The sequence below is a fragment of the Ahaetulla prasina genome, chromosome 1, assembly GCF_028640845.1.
Source record: "Ahaetulla prasina isolate Xishuangbanna chromosome 1, ASM2864084v1, whole genome shotgun sequence".
NCBI classification, from domain to species: domain Eukaryota; kingdom Metazoa; phylum Chordata; class Lepidosauria; order Squamata; family Colubridae; genus Ahaetulla; species Ahaetulla prasina.
In genome coordinates, this window is record NC_080539.1 from 338,388,920 (window position 1) to 338,408,812 (window position 19,893).

Here is a 19,893-nt window from a genome sequence, read left to right on the forward strand (position 1 = left end):
TTTCATTGTTTATTTTATTTCATTAAAAATAAAAACATGATTTAGAATAAGCTATAAAGCAGAAATAATACCAAATTATATTGGAGCACTTTAAAGAACAGTCTGTTTTTAGACACAGAGTATGTTGATTTATGACAAAAAGTTGTGCATAAAAATTTGAGCAGAACAATGGAGCATTTTTACTCCCTGGAAAGGCCCCATCTTATATCTTGCAGGAATTTTTTTTTCTTTCTAAAATACAAAACTCTAGTAAACCTTGCTAAAAGTATTTAGCTTTTGAATAAAAGAATAAGAACATTTGTCAATTACGTCAACTGAATCCTTGATACTATGAAAAATGCTGAAAGTTCACTTAAGTATTTTTTTCTCCAGAGATGTATTGTTCCAGCTCATTGCTCTTTCTTTCTGTTTCCCCATTTGGGTGTGTCTCTCAGAGAGCACGTCACTGTGCTGCATTGCAGTGGTGTCATTACTACAGCATTGTCAGCTAAGAAATTGATAATCAAGTCCCATTTTCCTTAAGATACGTTATTTTCCCGTATGCTTACAAAGAATCCTCTAATATTTAAGAGAATTACAGCTTCTTTTAAGTGTAAATGTTATTTATATTGAATCTTGACAAATTAGGATTCTGCAGAAAACTCTGTAAACTGTAAACTGGCATAGTTCAGATGCAAAAATGTTTAGTGAAAAGACAATTTATGTAAAATAGTATAAATAACAGCAAATAAACAATTCTAACTTTAGAATCATTATTTCTGGAGCCTTGGCCTCCCACCCCCAATTTCCCAATCTCTTTAGCACTTTCCTGGCTTTTACACTTTTCTGAATTTAAGCCAGTACAAAGCAAGAAAAAATATTAGTCTTCAGTTTTGAAGAGATCATATAACCCCAAGTTTGAGGTTTTAAATTACTGACACATACTTGCTTTCTGTATATGAGGTAATGGAAAGTGTTGTTTTGTGCAGCGGGTGTTTAATGATCTCTTTTTAAAAATCACATGACTTGCTGTATTTTTTAGCTTTCTAATGTTTCCCTTTGTTCTTTTTTTTATTTTTCATATATCAAAATAAAAATGTATTAGTGGAGAAACTGATGGTAATAAGGTTTCTTAATTCTTTGCAGAGGATGTTGGTGATGAAGGAGAGGAAGAAAAAGAATTTATTTCTTATGGAATAAGCACTGATATTCATTATGGTATAAAATCAAACAGGTCAGTCAAGATAAATCTGCTGGTCAGTATGAAGTCTGTGCCTTTAAATATGTCTAACATACATGCCTACCTGAAAATGACAGATCAGTATTCGATGCAGTTCATAAATAAAATAGAATTAAATTAAAAAGAATTTCTGATAGTCAATTAGAAGACTAATTAGAAAGCAGGATTATTCTACTTTCCCCTTTGAAGAGTGAACTTTACAGGTTAGTTGCACTCTTCATCATTTAGCCTTAAATTTAGATTTCTCGTGCCAGTATTATAATTAGATGATTCACCAATATCAATTCTATGAAGCATATCTCACTTTCTGATACAAAAATTTAAAAGTGCCAATCATGACATATGTCATATGTGTAATCTTAATTTCCTATAAAGTCTGAATTGAAAAGAGACCTGGATAAGCATCCTGCAATCAGAGACAACATTTATTTGCTTTTTTTTTTTTTTTGTCCAAGGCTGTAAGGAATTATATAATTATATAGAAAGAATAGGGTCTGGATGCTCAATCCCCTTTTATAATGGGAGTCAATTACTTAGTAAAACTGTTAAGCGCATCAAAGACTTACATAATTAAGGGTTCTATTTTTCTCAAAAATTGAAAATTCTAATAATTTGATGCTGAATTGTGCTGTTATCAATTTAAATTGCAGCACATGGTGGTTTGGCAATTCACATTGGGAAAGCTTTCTTGTCTGATCCTGGTTTAAATGCTCTTTTAATAGTTTAATTTTTGTGGTCAGACTACCAGAAAAGTCTATGGTTTTAGGCTAGATGGGAAGTCAAAACCTCCCCAGAAGAAGGCAATGTCAAACCATTTCTATATTATGGCCAAGAAAACTGCATGAACTGGTTCATGGAAGTCAGTAGGATTGAGGATTATCAAGGATAATTTACTTCTCAACAGCCAAATCACTGTTATTAGACATGGGGCCTTTCAAGGAATTTGGTAGGATTTTATTGTTTCAGTTTTGTTGAATGCCACCTAGTCACTTGCTTGTGAGCTGGGCAGCCATATAAATTAGATGATTGATTGACTGACTGACTGATTCAGACAGACAACAATATAAAATAGGTTCTGTGATGCTACAAAAGTATTTAACCAATGTTTAGGTTTTGATAATATCTTTATTTAGTATTGCTATTAGTTAAGTACATGTTTGAAATGGAAATAAGATACTTAACAAAAATAAAAATTGCCTAGAACTTGAATGTCTTCATGTTAAACTGAATAAATGCTCATTAATATATTTTTTTTGTAATCTATAGTTTGGCTTTCATTAAGCGGACACCAGTAATTGATGCAGACAAGCCTGTGTCATCCCAGCTCAGAGTTCTCACTCTCAGCGAAGATTCTCCCTATGAAACTTTGCATTCCTTCATTAGCAATGCTGTTGCTCCATTCTTTAAATCTTACATCAGAGAATCTGGCAAGGCAGATAGGTAACTACTTTAGTTGATACAATTTGTATTTCTGATATGGATGAGTGAATTAAAAAAGAAAAAGAAGAAATATGGGAAGATAAATGGAAAATTATTGATAGTCAAGATCCTAACTGTTAAAAGACATTTTAAGAGGTGGTGGTTGTTTGTTTGTTTGGTTTTTTGGTTTTTGTTGTTGTTGTTTTTTTGAAAGATTGAAGCTTTCAAGCTGCATTTGATGCTGCTCCCAAGGCTCCTTGTAGGAAAGAAGCAACTTTCTGAAGTGTGTGATTCCCTGTGAAAACATTGCAACAGCAATGTTCTGGCACTTCTTTTATCAAGTTTATTTTCAATTGTAGTAATATCTTACCCTATGTTTGTGTTGGTGGGCAACATATTCTGGATTCATTGGTGAAATCTGAACCATTTTGCTACCGGTTTGCTGGCTGTGCATGTATGCTACATGCCAAAAGGAAGCTTAGGGAGCTAAGAAGAACGGGGGGGGGGGTGGGATCAGCTGTGCTGCACGATTTAGCTTCACTAAAGAGCAGGATTTCCTGCTTTCTAGCAAAACTAAACTGCGCAGCACAGCTATTCCCTCCCCCTGCTGTTCTACTAACCTTCCCAAGCCTCCTTTTGGCACGTGCTGCATGCACATGCGCAGTACGCACCAGAAGGAGGCTTGGGAAGGTAAGTAGAACAGCGAGGAGGGGGGATCAGCTGTGCTGCATGATTTAGCTTCTCTAGAAAGCAGGATTTCCTGCTTTCTAGCAAAGCCAAACCGCACAGCAGAGCTGATCATCAGAAATACCGGTTCACCCGAACCAGTAGCTTTTTTAAACTACTGGTTCTATCAAACCAGTAGCGCTTTTTTACTACCAGCTCACCTGAAGTGGTAGTTTTTATCACTACCGGTTTGCTCAAACTGGAGCAAACGGGTAGCATTTAACCCCTTTCTGGATTGCATGCATATATGTATTGTAAATGTCTTAATTATATATGTAGATTTTTATTTAGCCTGTTTTTGTATTTTTCCTAAGGGATGGTGATAAAATGGCTCCCTCAGTTGAGAAAAAAATTGCAGAACTTGAAATGGGACTTTTGCATTTGCAGCAGAATATTGAAATACCAGAGATTAGTTTACCAATTCATCCAATTATCACTAATGTTGCCAAGCAATGCTATGAGCGTGGAGAAAAGCCAAAGGTTACAGATTTTGGTGATAAAGTTGAGGACCCAACTTTTCTCAACCAGCTACAATCTGGAGTTAACCGCTGGATTAGAGAAATCCAAAAGGTAAATTGGGAAATATATTATTATTCTTATACATGTATAAAAATGTGAAAACGCAGTTGCCATTTCTTTAGCTGATGTTGGTCTTCATACTCATCAACATTTTTCCCAAAAACCTAGGAGAGCATAATATATTAGTGTAATTTATATGCAGATCCAAGCAGTGTAGCCTTTTGTAACTGACAGAAATTTTGTCAAAGTTTATAATTTCTAAATGCTATTCAATATATTTTAGTATGGCAACTTCTGTGCCAATGGTCAGATCAGCATGGCCAACTTATGTTAGAATATTTCAATTTTCAGACCTTGATACTTTGTGATCTTATCCTATTCTTTGTCTTCTACTAAATTCTGTTATTGCCACATTAACTCTCCACACTTTCTAGTTTTCAGCCACAGTTAAATCTAGTGTGTTACCGGCCAAGATTTTATCAATTTGTATTAATATATCCCACAATATTTCAACCTCATTTTTGACTACTTTTTGAATTCTACCAAATTTTCATTACTTGCATACAATAAGTAAGTAAGATGTTCTGCTATAATTGCTTTTCTGTAGATAGGTAGGTGTTCACAAGTTCATATTGCTCTGTTCACTGTTTATATATTAAAGCAACTGAAGCAGAATAAGGAAAACAAACACTATACACATCATATAAAATTATGGCTTAATTCATTAAATATGTTTCTTCATTTTGTTTTTCTAGGTGACCAAATTAGATAGGGATCCTGCATCTGGTACCGCTTTGCAAGAAATCAGCTTCTGGCTAAATTTGGAACGTGCCCTTTACCGTATTCAGGAGAAGCGTGAAAGCCCTGAAGTTCTATTAACATTAGATATTTTGAAACATGGCAAACGTTTTCATGCTACTGTTAGCTTTGATACAGACACAGGTAAGAGCTATCCAGAAACAAAATTTAGCAGAAGTATATATTTCTTTTACTGCTTTAAAACTTAAAAAAGCAAATCCGTATTCTTTTTTTAACACCCAGGTCTGAAACAGGCATTGGAGACAGTTAATGATTATAATCCATTAATGAAAGACTTCCCTCTAAATGATTTGTTGTCTGCAACTGAACTGGATAAAATACGACAGGCATTGGTGGCAATATTCACTCACCTGAGAAAAATCAGAAATACAAAATATCCTATTCAAAGAGCTCTGCGCTTAGTGGAAGCCATTTCAAGAGACTTAAGTTCCCAGTTGCTCAAAGTACTGGGGACACGAAAACTGATGCATGTTGCCTATGAAGAATTTGAGAAGGTAAGTCTTGCTTACATGAAGATATGATGAGGGAACAGGCCAAACATTGGGACAGAATATTAGCTTCAGCTCAGAAGACACACAGCTTATTTCCTACTGCACAAAAACTGTAACATTGAAGTGAATTACTCATATTGGCTGTGTGGTGATTCTGCATAACTATTTTTAAAGATAGCTTTCTCACAGATTTCCATTTACAACATTCTGAAATTTTGGAGACATAATCAAACAGCCCTGAAATAGCATTTGTTCCATAATGGCTGATTACTATTGTGTGTCTCTGTAAATCAAGACGGATTTTAAGTAAAGTATGTAGTGCATAATAAACTAAACAAAAACATTACAGAATATATTAATTTCCTTGATTTAATATTGTTTCAGGTCATGGTTGCATGCTTTGAAGTCTTCCAATCTTGGGATGATGAATATGAGAAACTGCAGGTCCTACTAAGAGACATTGTGAAAAGAAAGCGAGAAGAGAATCTGAAGATGGTATGGCGTATCAATCCTGCCCACAGAAAGCTGCAGGCTCGTCTTGATCAAATGAGGAAGTTTCGGAGACAGCATGAACAACTAAGAGCAGTCATTGTCAGAGTCCTACGGCCTCAGGTAATACATTTTGCCATTTTTGTTAAAATATTGATAGGTTTTCCAAATCTTAAGCATGAATTTAATCTTGCAGGTGTTTGTTTCATAGGCTTCTGTGAAGTCTCTTTTTAATTGAAAAGGGTATATAAACCAGCTTCCCAAAAAATTGTTTGGCAAAAAAAACCCTCCCACACTTGGCAAGTGGGGATAAATATTGCAAAAACATAGTAAAATAAATAGTGAAAACTCATAGCAAGCATGCTTGCATCTTGAATTTAAATGAACAGGTCATGGATATTTTTTAGAAACCTTGTTGAATATTAATATTTATTTGAGTATTAAAAGCCTACTTTTCTGAATACTGAATGATAAATATCCTATGACTTTAAATAGGTTACCGCTGTGGCCCAGCAAAATCAGGGAGACGTGCCTGAGCCTCAAGATATGAAAGTAGCAGAAGTGTTGTTTGACGCCGCTGATGCTAATGCAATTGAGGAAGTAAATCTTGCTTATGAGAATGTGAAAGAAGTAGATGGCTTGGATGTTTCCAAAGAAGGTACAGAAGCCTGGGAAGCTGCAATGAAGCGATATGATGAAAGAATTGATCGAGTTGAAACCCGCATTACTGCTCGCCTCAGGGATCAGCTTGGCACAGCCAAGAATGCCAATGAAATGTTCAGAATCTTCTCCAGATTTAATGCTCTGTTTGTTCGGCCACATATTAGAGGTGCCATCCGTGAATACCAAACACAGTTAATCCAACGTGTGAAGGATGACATAGAATCACTTCATGACAAATTCAAAGTTCAGTATCCTCAAAGTCAAGCTTGCAAAATGAGTCATGTTCGAGATTTGCCTCCTGTTGCAGGGTCTATAATCTGGGCTAAACAGATTGACAGACAACTTACGGCTTATATGAAGCGTGTTGAAGATGTTCTTGGGAAGGGATGGGAGAACCATGTAGAAGGACAGAAGCTAAAGCAAGATGGAGATAGCTTCCGTATGAAGCTCAACACTCAAGAAATATTTGATGATTGGGCTCGGAAGGTTCAGCAGCGAAACCTTGGTGTCTCTGGTCGCATTTTTACCATTGAGAGCACTCGTGTGAGAGGCAGAACAGGAAATGTCCTCAAGCTAAAAGTTAACTTCCTCCCAGAAATAATTACACTATCCAAAGAAGTCCGTAACCTCAAGTGGCTTGGATTTCGGGTTCCTCTTGCAATAGTCAACAAAGCTCACCAAGCCAATCAGCTTTATCCTTTCGCCATCTCTTTGATTGAGAGTGTTCGCACATATGAACGTACTTGTGAAAAAGTAGAAGAACGAAATACCATTTCTCTTTTGGTTGCGGGTCTTAAAAAGGAAGTGCAGGCTTTGATTGCAGAGGGCATTGCACTGGTGTGGGAATCTTACAAACTTGATCCTTATGTTCAGCGATTGGCAGAGACGGTCTTCAACTTCCAGGAAAAGGTTAGTTTATTTTCATACTAGTTTCAAGCTTGGGGTTTTAAATGGATGATTGACCCAGTAATGTTTCAATGAGAGCAAAATATAAGATTGGGAGCAGGAAATAAACTTTTAAAAAACCTCATTACATTTTGTTTTTTCAGGCATTTCTCTAGAGATCAAAGTAATAGATGTATCAATTCCTAAATATACCAAAAAATCTAGGTGACTTAGCTGATACAATTTATGCTACTTTTTTTCCCTTCCTAGCATTTTCCTGCAAGTGCAGGAGCCACTTTTCAGATTAACCAAGTGTTGTCATGGAAGCCTGGTGTCATGGGCAGTCATGGAAGCCTGGTGTCATGGGCCCAAAATCATCCACCGGCTTTCATGCCTAAGGCGGGACTAGAATCACAGTCTCCTGGTTTCTACCCTGGTGCCTTAACCACTAGATCAAACTAGCTCTGTAAATTATGATGATGATGTTATCTATTCAGTCGACTCTTGGCGATTCTATAGGCCAGACCTCTGCACACCTTCTGATCTTGCACTGTGTCTTTGAGTTTTTCTATACGCTGGCTAGTGTCAGCTTTGATAGTGTCCGGCTACCATGTTCTTTGACAGCTTGGTTTCCTTTTACTGCTTACTCTTCCAAACAGAATTGCTTTGTCCAATGACTATAAAATTGTTACATAATTACATTTACAACGTTTGGGGGAGAAAGATTGTTAAGTACTAAATGCTTATTTTCTATCTTCTAGGTAGATGACTTGCTTATCATTGAAGAGAAAATAGACCTGGAAGTCAGATCCTTGGAAACATGCATGTATGATCACAAAACATTCTCTGAAATATTAAACAGAGTTCAGAAGGCTGTGGATGATCTGAATCTTCATTCATATTCCAATTTGCCAATTTGGGTGAATAAGTTAGATATGGAGGTTAGTTTCACTGGCTGTATTTCTTCCTAAACACTCTGGGTTATATCTTGGGGAAAAATATGAATAGGTGATTGAATCCACAGTTCTCTTTATTTCCTTTCTATTCCAAATTCCAAGTTGATACAGTTACTTGAAAATAGCCCTCACTGTAAAGCATATCTGCAAACATACATAATAGTATAATGTTATTTAGGCTTAAATCTTTTTAAAGTCTGATCTATTTGCTTATGATTGATAAGAATACTAATTTTAAAACTGTCAAATTTTATTCAGTAACCCACAAATAATGTTTGGAAATATTATTCTTAACCATGTTTTACTTTAAAATTTAAAGAGATTTTCTGTTCTCCAAATTTTTCAATGGCATAGTTTTCATGTAATATTCAGTCATATTGATACTTGTTTTATGGTAAGGTGAACTTTGTGGTAAGTTTCACAATTGAAACTGGCAATTTGGTCAGTAAGCAACAGACGTTAAGTGAGAGTTCATGTCACTGCATAGACTTCTGACCTCACTTCAGTTGCAGTTGTTAAGCGAGATACTATGTGACTACAAATTGCAGTTTCACTGTCAGCTTCTCCATTCACTTTGCTTCTTGAAGCTGGCTATGAAGCACAGAAATGACAATCACATGACTATGGGACACTGCAACTGTCATAAACATCCACCGGTTGCAAAGCACCCAAATCTTGATGAGACCATGGGTATGCTGCAGTGGTTGTAAATGTGTGGACTGACTATAGAATTACTTTTTCTGTACCATTTAACAGTTGCTAAAAATGGCAGTCGCAGACCTTAAGTCATTATGACTCCATGTATTATGTGAACTGTATGTAACTAGCCCTTCTGTTGCATATTCTGTTGGCCTTCAATGGAACCATTGGCAAACAAATTTCATTTAAAATACAAATAAAAATAAGCATTGTTGTCAAGTGATAAAATTGTTGAACATATTTGCATCCTAGATTGAGAGAATACTAGGAGTTCGTCTGCAAGCTGGGTTGAGAGCATGGACACAAGTACTTCTTGGTCAAGCTGATGACAAAGCCGAAGTAGATATGGATACAGATGCTCCACAAGTCAGTCATAAACCAGGTGGAGAGCCCAAAATCAAAGTAAGTGAAATTTTCATTTTAAACTATATCTATGCAGTTTGAATACTATTAGTATCTGTTAAAGAACACCAGTAATGATTATGTTGAAGTTTATTCACATTTGCACAAATGCGGTAAATATAATTATTCAGAAAAGCTATCTTCTAGAGTTTTAATAGAAAATTTCTAGCTTGTGAGTGTCACATTGGCAATTTACCGTATTTAAAGTTTGGGGATAAGAGAAAAGTGGGATGCCTGTGTTGTACTATGACTAGTCAATAGCTAAAAATTTTAATAGTTTTCTCAAGCCTTCAATCTGGTTTCCAGCATGTGGATTATGTTAATTTCTTTTCATGTATCTCATATTTATTCACTTGTCTTTATCTCAGTGAACTATTGGAACATCAAATAACAACACATAAGATAAATGTGTGTAACTTTCATAGTCAAAAGAGACAGGTCTCTGTCCTAAAGTCTTTTTTATGTGAATATTTATGATTTGTGAAAGAATAGAAGAATAAAACGGTGGGATAAGTAAAAAAATGTTGACTCTGGTGTTTAGGCTTTGCAAACATTAAAACAGTTAATGAAATAATTTCATAGAATAGATCAATTTTGAGATACAGTTTGAAATAATATATTTGAACAATGTGATCTATCACATTGTAACCTGTTCTCTAACTATAATATTGGAAGGTTTTTTAAAATGAATATTATGTCTTTTATCTAGTACAGTAAAACTGAACATGGCTTTATACTTTTACAGAATGTTGTACATGAACTACGAATAACCAATCAGGTGATCTATTTGAATCCACCAATTGAAGACTGCAGATACAAACTCTTCCAAGAATTGTTCGCTTGGAAGACAATAATACTCTCACTTCCTAGAATCCAAAGTCAGAGATACCAGGTAAAACATACAGACGTGCGCAGAGACATACATTTGACTCAAAGAATTCTTGAGACATTCAAGAATTATGGTGAAATTGCTAGTTGTTTTAATTTTTTTTTAAAATTGTTCTGTATTTGATTAGGTTGGTGTCCACTATGAGTTATCAGAAGAAGAAAAGTTTTATCGTAATGCTTTGACACGGATGCCAGATGGTCCTTCAGCTCTGGAGGAAGCTTATTCAGCTGTCAAAGGGATTGTAACAGAAGTGGAGCAATATGTTAAGGTAGGATTGTAGTTTGTTTATTGGGGGATCATTTTGAGATAATGTATCAGTATTCTGTGTGATTGATGTTATGATTATTTATTGCTGAATTGCCTTTACACTCTCACCAAGTACATTAATTTTATAGGTTGGAGGATTTGTATTTTGTTTTTTGAAGGACTTAAAATTCATAAAAGTAGTTTTCAATTTATTCAGAAAGATGATTGCTTAAGTTTTCTTTCTGTATGTGCTTGATTTATAGGTTTGGCTGCAGTACCAGTGTTTATGGGACATGCAAGCTGAAAATATTTATAACAGGCTTGGAGAAGACTTAAACAAGTGGCAGGCACTGTTGGTTCAAATCAGAAAAGCCAGAGGAACTTTTGACAATGCAGAAACTAGGAAGGAATTTGGGCCTGTTATCATAGATTATGGAAAGGTAAACATTTCCAATCATGCTATTGAATAATATTGTTGGTTTGTTAATTTAGTACCTGATCAGATTGTAAAGCAAATTTTGAAAGTCAAAATGTAGATATTGCCGGGTTTTTTAGTTACTTTCCCTTAACATATGCAAAAAAAAAAAAGAATGAGAATGAATGAGGAAATGCAATATAAATATAAAAGTGAAGTTTTGTGATAGAGATAGAAGATAGAAAGGTATAGAATAAAAGTATCATTATCTTCATTGTGTAGGTTCAATCCAAAGTGAACTTGAAGTATGATTCCTGGCATAAAGAAGTTCTCAGCAAATTTGGTCAAATGCTCGGCCAAAACATGACAGAATTCCATTCTCAGATTTCCAAGGTAAGAATATTCTATAGTAAATGTGATGGTCATTTATTATATTGTTACCCTAAATAAAAACAAAAAGAAGAGGTAAATTAATTTATCCTAGCTAATACTATACTTACAGGTAGGATAATAGTATTGTCTTTTTCCATAGTTTTTATTGATTTGGGAATCTTAGGGGGGGGAAAGATTAGTAACATCTCCTTTCTGACCTATCAATTTTTAGAGCAGGCTTCACTGTTGTAAGTTATTCTGATGTTTCCTGATACAATTATAAAGCTTTGTGCTTTATTCCATTTCTTGTAGTCACGTCAAGAATTGGAGCAACATTCAGTGGATACAGCTAGCACATCTGATGCTGTCACATTTATCACCTACGTGCAGTCACTGAAACGCAAAATCAAGCAGTTTGAGAAACAAGTTGAGGTAAGCTTGTTTGGCATATTTTTAAAAAAAAAAGTTTTGAAAAGATACATCCTGATTATAAATTATTTGTCAATTTTAGACTTTTTAAAAAACATACACCTTATTTTTCTTTAAGAGAAGATGGGATGTTTATATTTTTAAAAAAACTTTAAAAAACATATACCTTTTCAACAAATAAAATGATTAAGTTCTTCATATTATAGTAGCAGCTGCTAATTTAAAATTCCCGCTTGGGTATCTTTTGATCTTACCATATATTTTCTTTTTTTTCTGACCATGTAGCTATACCGTAATGGCCAACGCTTACTTGAGAAGCAGAGATTCCAGTTTCCTTCATCCTGGTTGTATATTGATAACATTGAAGGAGAATGGGGTGCTTTCAATGATATTATGCGACGAAAGGATTCTGCCATTCAGCAACAGGTAGCAAACTTGCAGATGAAGATTGTTCAAGAAGATCGGGCTGTAGAAACCCGCACAGTGGACTTATTGACAGACTGGGAGAAAACAAAGCCTGTAACGGTAAGTTTCCACTAATTCAACCACTTCTTTTTTATCTTTTAGCTTAAATATGCATTTGGAGATCTATTTATTATTTTCACTCCATATATTTGCATGGCTTTAATATTGTTTTGGGGATGCAGTGGCTAAGATGCTAAGGTTGTCAATCGAAAGGTCAGCAGTTCAGCAGTTCAAATCCCTAGTGCCACGTAATGGGGTGAGCTCCCGTTACTTGTCCCTGCTTCTGCCAACCTACCCCGTAAAAGCACATTAAAAATGCAAGTACAAAAATAGGGACCACCTTGGTGGAAAATAACAGCGTTCTGTGCGCCTTTGCCGTTTAGTCATGCCGGCCACATGACCACGAAGACGTCTTCAGACAGCACTGGCTCTTCGGCTTTGAAACAGAGATGACCCTGTCTTATATTTTTTTGAACCCTAAAATAAGCGTTTGGTCTTATTGCCATACGCTCAAAAGCCCAATTGGGCTTATTATTGGGGGATGTCTTATTTTGGGGAAAACAGGTAGTGACTTCTAAATTAACATATTTTAAATTTTATATTAAAATTTTGTAACTTCTTTCTTAAGGGCAACCTACGTCCAGAGGAGGCTCTCCAAGCACTTACCATCTATGAAGGAAAATTTGGAAGATTGAAAGATGACCGTGAAAAATGTGCAAAGGCCAAAGAAGCTCTGGAGCTGACTGATACAGGACTTCTCAGTGGCAGTGAAGAACGTGTCCAAGTAAGAAAAATCAGTTTGAATTCCAAGAATTGGAACATAAATGTTTTATAGTTATGAGATTCAAATTAGAAACGCATATATGTCCAGCTATAAATACAGTGGTTCTTCAGAAATCATATATTTTATCCCTGAATCTATACCTATTTTAACGCATTCCTATTTTTCACTTTTTGATCACAGGTTGCCTTAGAAGAGCTACAGGACCTTAAAGGGGTCTGGTCTGAACTCTCAAAAGTTTGGGAACAGATCGATCAAATGAAGGAACAACCATGGGTTTCTGTACAACCCAGAAAGGTATTACTTCAGCTATCCATGTGAATGTAGAACTCGGGGTCAGAGGATGTCATCCATTCTTAAATATATAATATATATCCTCTTTTATGTCCCTAACTCTTAGGATGTAGAAATTTAAAACTCTTTTTTTCGGATGTGTACATTCATTAGAACAAATTGGATAATCTCTTAATGAGAAGCGTAGGAACCTTAGTATGCCTGTTAAGAGTCCACAAGGATAAATCATTGAACTTCAATCACTTTTCTTCTATTATTTAACCATATTAGAAACTAAGAACCTCTGGAGATAACGTATTGATGACGGATACTGCATGTCTCCATACTAGTTTATGTTCCATCAAAATTGACTTTTTCAGTATAGCGTTATACATACTTAATATGAATATTATTTGGGAAGGGCATTTGAACATTGCCCCCATTTTTGGTGTTACACCCTTTCATTAACTTTTACTACATCATTTATTGTTTTATTTTTTATTTTTAATACTTGCATTACTACAAACTGTTCTGGTCACTGAATGAAATGTGGCATATCCATGTCAAACTAATGTTTAAACAAGTCCAGGCTGGGGCCAGGATATTGATGGGTATGGTTTTGTTTGATGCGTTGATAATATTTTTAGGGGCCTTGACACTGTTCTTTTGAATTGAATTGCTGCAGTTTGGTTGTGTTCACCTATCTTCCCAGAGTTGTATGGGTAGTTGAATGGTAATAGTAATTTGTTAAATGAAATAAAATAAAACAAAAAAAGTTGACACTATTGCCAGAGGGGAAAAAGTGGTTTTAAAAAAATGAAGAGCTGCTTTATGAAATGAAACATGTTACAGTGATCTAGATTTTTTAGATAATTTTTCTTTCATTATTTTACTATTACATATAGTTTATTACAAGAGCATTATTTTGATATCATCTCTGTTTTATTGGTTTGTATCTTATATAAGCTCCTTCTTTTCAAAAAGATTGGAACTGGATGATTTGAGTTAACTTTAATTTAGGTGGGGAAAGCCAGAGGCAATTTTAGAGGCTCTTTGAGCTACAACTTTAGTATACACCTAGCTTTGCAAAGTACCCTAAGACTCCAGAGTAGATTTGGAAAATTGCTTTGATGTGTCTTCTTTCTATCAGTTTGACAGTACTAGATAACAATCATATAAGTAGGGTTAGAATAAAGCCCAAATAAGGCTAATAAATTTTACAGTGAATTAATATGATCATTTATATTTGCAAACCATAATAGGTATACAGCTGGTCAGCATCACAGAAAAAGATTCCTTTAATTTAGAATATGTTAATAAGTATGTAATGAAGCATGAATTCATAGATTCATAGACTTCAATATTTGCAATTTTTTCCAAATTATTCTTGTTTTGACAGCTTCGCCAAAGTTTAGATGGCTTACTAAACCAGCTGAAAAATTTTCCTGCTCGGCTACGTCAGTATGCATCCTACGAATATGTTCAGAGACTTCTGAAGGGTTACATGAAGGTAAGGTTGCTTTTGAAAACTACATCAATGTAGCAGTATGTTGATTTTAAAATAATGATTTTATGCTTTTCTTTTTTCTTCCAGATAAATATGTTGGTAATTGAGCTGAAATCAGAAGCTCTTAAGGATCGTCACTGGAAACAATTGATGAAGAGGCTACATGTCAATTGGGTAGTTTCTGAACTAACTCTGGGGCAGATTTGGGATGTTGACTTGCAGAAGAATGAATTGATTGTGAAAGATGTGCTACTTGTGGCACAAGGAGAGATGGCACTGGAAGAATTCTTGAAGCAGGTAGCAATTCATTTTTAATTTCTATACCATTTCATAGATTTTCAATTTATATTCTAATTATTTTAACAAAAATATGAATTAATTGTGTTTTGTATCAGGATTTTGTAAAGACACTTCATAGTCTTTACTACCCTAAGCTCTAGGTCTCATTGTTACTTCCTTTTGTTTAAAGATACGTGAAGTATGGAATACCTATGAGTTGGACTTGGTCAATTATCAAAACAAATGCCGTTTGATTCGTGGTTGGGATGACCTCTTCAACAAGGTCAAGGAGCACATCAACAGTGTATCTGCAATGAAGCTTTCTCCATATTACAAGGTAATGACTACCTATATTTATTTTATCTTCTCCCATATTTCAGTATTTCTGAACAGTATATGTTAAACCATGCTTCAATTTATTCTTGAAAAAGTTTACAAGCATAAGCACAATGTGCAAGCATACAAAACTATCTATAAATTATGATCATTGGAAGAATATCCAGAGGCCCCAATAGCAGTAAAATGTGGCAGCTAGGCTACTCACAGTGAATAACAGACAATTGTTTCCAATCACAGTTCACAACTTTAATGGTTTTATTGCCCAGCTATCTGAATATCTGCTTGTGTCACTAGTCTGTCTGGTTTTTAAGATCTGTAAGAGAAACATCATCATTTGCAGCACCTGTTTAATAAAATGTAGCAAAAGCACTGCACATTTTGAAAAACAATTAAATTACTTTGGCCGTTTAACATTCTAATTTCTGGCTTGAAATACAATTTTTAAAAGTTTTAACATTTGTTTATTATATTTTATTGTATATCACATTGTGGTCTTTATGGAGATACAATCAATACTTTTACTGAATAAATGTTTTATTGTGACTCGTAAATTAATAGATGCCTTTCTTAGTAGTTTCAGCCTACTGTGAATTTGTTTCATTAATTGAACCTTATTATTTATTTTTAGGTATTTGAAGAAGATGCCCTTAGCTGGGAAGACAAACTGAATCGAATTATGGCACTGTTTGATGTCTGGATTGATGTCCAGAGGCGATGGGTTTACTTGGAAGGCATCTTCACAGGTAGTGCTGATATCAAACATCTACTGCCAGTTGAAACTCAGAGGTTCCAAAGGTAATGGTCTGACCGCAATTTTGGATGTAAACATGAAAATATTGTGTTTAGTTTTAGAGTTTTTATGACACAATTTAACAGTAATAATTATGTCACCATTGCAACAATCTCTACATATTTTCCTGTAAAGTCCACTTGGAAACTGAAACTGGTACAAAATGGTTCCTAGTGTTAGCTACAGCAGGGGTTTCCAACCTTGGCAACTTTAAGACTTGTGGACTTCAACTCCCAGAATTCCTCAGCCAGCAAAGTTGGCTGAGGAATTCTGGGAGTTGAAGTCCACAAGTCTTAAAGTTGCCAAGGTTGGAGACCCCTGGGCTACAGAAATATATATAATAATGCTATTACAGAATCTGTATTAGCTACCAATAAGTTTCTGAATGCGGTTGAAAATGCTGATTTTGACCTATAAAATCCTAAGTGACTTGATAACTAGTATTTGCAGAACTGTATTCTCATAGTCCTATATAAACCTGTAAAAATTCTTCTATGGAATTATCACAGAAGAGGCTACTAGTCTATGATGTCAGAGAGATCCTATTTTTTGATTATGTGCTAATTTCTATAGACCAACCTTCCCTTAGATCAGTTGTTAGTGTTCCATCAGGTTTATGTAACAATAGGTAGTCCTCACTTAACAGAAAACTCATTCAGTGACTATGATGAAAATAGAGATTTATGACTAACCTGATCCCAATTCAGACACATGGCAACCAGTGTACTTTTATGAAGGTTACAGTATCTCTGGGTCATGTGATCAACATTCGCGACTTTCAGAGCAGGCTTCACCAAGCAAAATCAATGGGGGAAATTGCAGGAAATTGCAAATTGTGATAATGTGACATCACATTTAATGACCACAACCAGAACTGTTAGTTAGTGCACTCACTTGACATCACATTTAATGATCACATCACTTAAGTTGACGGTCCTTATTGCAGTTGGCAAATAAGGACTGCCTGCATCCAATTATTTTAAATTTTGGTTTGTTTACTGTGGTTTATTTGGTTTATGTTACATCATGACGATCATTTGTTAACTGATCTGAGTCTTTGGCAGTTTCAGCAATATAAAAATATAAGTAAATATAGTGGAAGATATTATATGTCTCGTGCATCAGCATTCTCTCCTCTTGGGTTTTCAGCATCAGCACAGAATTTCTGGCTCTCATGAAAAAGGTATCAAAATCTCCCTTGGTGATGGATGTTCTGAATATTCAGGGGGTACAGAGATCTCTGGAAAGATTAGCAGACTTGCTTGGAAAGATCCAAAAAGCTTTGGGAGAATACTTGGAGAGAGAGAGGGCTTCTTTCCCTCGGTAAGCAATTTAGTTCAGAATTAATTGTCCATCTACATAAGTGTAAATGACTTCTAAATTCAATAAGCAATAGTTTAAGTTTTTCTTCTGCTTTGATTGATCAATCCGCAAAGAAAAATCACAGATGGTTTGGGTCTGGGCTTCATTGTTTTGATGTGTGGATCTACTGAAATACTGAACTTTATTTTTAAGGTTCTATTTTGTTGGCGATGAAGATTTGCTTGAAATCATTGGAAACAGCAAAAATGTAGCAAAACTGCAGAAACATTTCAAGAAGATGTTTGCAGGTGTGTCGAGCATTATCCTCAATGAAGACAACTCTATTGTTCTGGGAATATCATCACGTGAGGGAGAAGAGGTATAAACGTGTTTTCTGGATCTGGTGGCATAAAACATTTTTCTCTTAAAATCAATAACAAGCTTACAATTCTGTTTCCAGGTGATATTCAAAACTCCTGTGTCAATCACTGAGCATCCCAAGATCAATGAGTGGCTCACACTTGTTGAAAAAGAAATGAGGGTAACACTTGCCAAACTTCTTGCTGAGTCTGAAACAGAAATTGAGATCTTTGGCAAAGCAACTTCAATTGATCCAGCTACTTACATCTCATGGATTGACAAATATCAGGTATTTATTTATTTATTTTTACTTTCAGCATTATAATAAGATAAAATGCTTTGAGAGAAAGGAAGCCAAAATAACCGATAATACTTAGACTTTTTTTTTTTAATTCTCTAGGCCCAACTTGTCGTCCTTTCAGCTCAGATTGCCTGGTCAGAAAATGTGGAGTCTGCTTTGAACAGCATGGGGGGAGGTGGTGATAGTACCCCTCTGCAATCTGTGTTAACCAATGTTGAAGCGACACTGACTGTGCTTGCAGATTCTGTACTGATGGAGCAGCCTCCTCTCCGCAGAAAAAAACTGGAACACCTGGTAAGTCATCATGTTAACTAATTTCCTCTTGGCCAGACATTCATGTTACTTTACATATGCATCTAAGATTGATTATTGCTTTTTCAAAAGATCACCGAATTGGTTCACCAAAGAGATGTTACAAGATCATTGGTCAAGAGCAAAATTGACAATTCCAAATCGTTTGATTGGTTGAGCCAGATGAGGTTCTACTTTGATCCTAAACAAACCGATGTACTGCAGCAACTATCCATCCAGATGGCTAATGCCAAATTTAACTATGGCTTTGAGTACCTTGGAGTCCAAGATAAACTGGTACAGACTCCTCTCACTGATCGTTGTTACCTGACAATGACACAAGCTTTGGAGGCTAGGCTGGGAGGATCTCCATTTGGTAAGTTATTGCTAATACATTCTTTTCCTGTCAAGATCATGCTGCTGTTCTAGAGCAGAAGTAATCTGCCTCTTTTACATCTGAACAGGACCTGCTGGAACTGGTAAAACAGAATCTGTTAAAGCTCTTGGACATCAGCTTGGACGATTTGTTCTTGTTTTCAACTGTGATGAAACATTTGATTTCCAGGTATATCATCTCCATCTATAATTACATTATTTTAGAAAAGTTTTTGAGTTCTACCTCTGTCTCAAAAGTGCTAGGTGTTTTTGCATAAATCTAGAAATACTATAACGTTTACATGTTAAAAAGGTAAAGGTAAAGGTCCCCCTCACCCATATGTGCTAGTCGTTGCCGACTCTAGGGGGAAGTGCTCATCTCCGTTTCAAAACCGAAGAGCCAGCGCTGTCCGAAGACGTCTCCGTAGTCATGTGGCCGGCATGACTCAACGCCAAAGGCGCAAAGGAGGACGCGGTGGTTCAGGGGCTAGGATGTTGAGCTTGTCGTTTACATGTTAGGCTAACTGTAAAGCTTTCACTGATTCAGATCAATTGAGTCATCTCTCCACAATTTCCAATCTTGATAATTTGAAAAATTCAACATAATCCACTTTTAGAAAATAAAATGAACTCCAAGTAATATAATTCGCATTTTTAAGTCACAGGGATTGTTGGAAAAGAACAACAATCCCAGTCAGTTTTATTTGTTCATGTTTTGATTTACAGATAGATATCAACCTACAATCATTTGATCAGTGACCATTTCAAGTTATGATGGTGCTGAACGAATGGTGATTATGATCGGTCCTCAGACTTCCAGCTGCCCTAGCACATATAATCGTAATCTGGGTTCTTAGCAACCTGTTCATATTTATGACTGGTTACCAAGCGCCCTACAATCAGGTGATTGCCATTTGTGTCCTTTTCTGCTGGCTTCCCCAGAAAGTCACTGGGGAAGCCAGCGGGAAAGATCACAAGTCACTGGATGTGATGGAATGTAGTAGGATGGATTCCCAGAATAGAGGAAGTGCATTAAGAGACAATGTAGCCCAGATACTTTGTGTGAAAGAAAGAAGGTTAAAACAGCCCCTCCCTGAGAGAATATGTGTTAGATGCAGATAGTAAAGTGCTTCAATTTTGTAAGATTCTATAGGTGTGGAAAGGCTAAATAAATCAGCTGGAAGTTGGAAGA

General features: G+C 35.6%; 1 protein-coding gene across 1 annotated transcript in view; it reads left to right on the forward strand.

The window, feature by feature from the left end:
- DYNC1H1 (dynein cytoplasmic 1 heavy chain 1) overlaps nucleotides 1–19,893 on the forward strand; it is a 65,520-nt gene that overhangs the window by 3,486 nt on the left and 42,141 nt on the right. Inside the window, exons 2-28 of the mRNA XM_058162718.1 lie at nucleotides 1,126–1,213; nucleotides 2,486–2,659; nucleotides 3,679–3,934; nucleotides 4,639–4,825; nucleotides 4,925–5,196; nucleotides 5,578–5,805; nucleotides 6,178–7,254; nucleotides 7,992–8,171; nucleotides 9,138–9,287; nucleotides 10,033–10,179; nucleotides 10,304–10,444; nucleotides 10,686–10,862; nucleotides 11,120–11,230; nucleotides 11,522–11,641; nucleotides 11,924–12,163; nucleotides 12,732–12,887; nucleotides 13,068–13,181; nucleotides 14,557–14,667; nucleotides 14,752–14,961; nucleotides 15,134–15,280; nucleotides 15,911–16,077; nucleotides 17,222–17,395; nucleotides 17,588–17,753; nucleotides 17,835–18,023; nucleotides 18,135–18,329; nucleotides 18,420–18,702; nucleotides 18,791–18,891. Of these exons, the coding sequence (XP_058018701.1) occupies nucleotides 1,126–1,213; nucleotides 2,486–2,659; nucleotides 3,679–3,934; nucleotides 4,639–4,825; nucleotides 4,925–5,196; nucleotides 5,578–5,805; nucleotides 6,178–7,254; nucleotides 7,992–8,171; nucleotides 9,138–9,287; nucleotides 10,033–10,179; nucleotides 10,304–10,444; nucleotides 10,686–10,862; nucleotides 11,120–11,230; nucleotides 11,522–11,641; nucleotides 11,924–12,163; nucleotides 12,732–12,887; nucleotides 13,068–13,181; nucleotides 14,557–14,667; nucleotides 14,752–14,961; nucleotides 15,134–15,280; nucleotides 15,911–16,077; nucleotides 17,222–17,395; nucleotides 17,588–17,753; nucleotides 17,835–18,023; nucleotides 18,135–18,329; nucleotides 18,420–18,702; nucleotides 18,791–18,891 (5,561 nt within the window). The remainder of the gene's footprint in view (nucleotides 1–1,125; nucleotides 1,214–2,485; nucleotides 2,660–3,678; nucleotides 3,935–4,638; nucleotides 4,826–4,924; nucleotides 5,197–5,577; nucleotides 5,806–6,177; nucleotides 7,255–7,991; nucleotides 8,172–9,137; nucleotides 9,288–10,032; nucleotides 10,180–10,303; nucleotides 10,445–10,685; nucleotides 10,863–11,119; nucleotides 11,231–11,521; nucleotides 11,642–11,923; nucleotides 12,164–12,731; nucleotides 12,888–13,067; nucleotides 13,182–14,556; nucleotides 14,668–14,751; nucleotides 14,962–15,133; nucleotides 15,281–15,910; nucleotides 16,078–17,221; nucleotides 17,396–17,587; nucleotides 17,754–17,834; nucleotides 18,024–18,134; nucleotides 18,330–18,419; nucleotides 18,703–18,790; nucleotides 18,892–19,893) is intronic.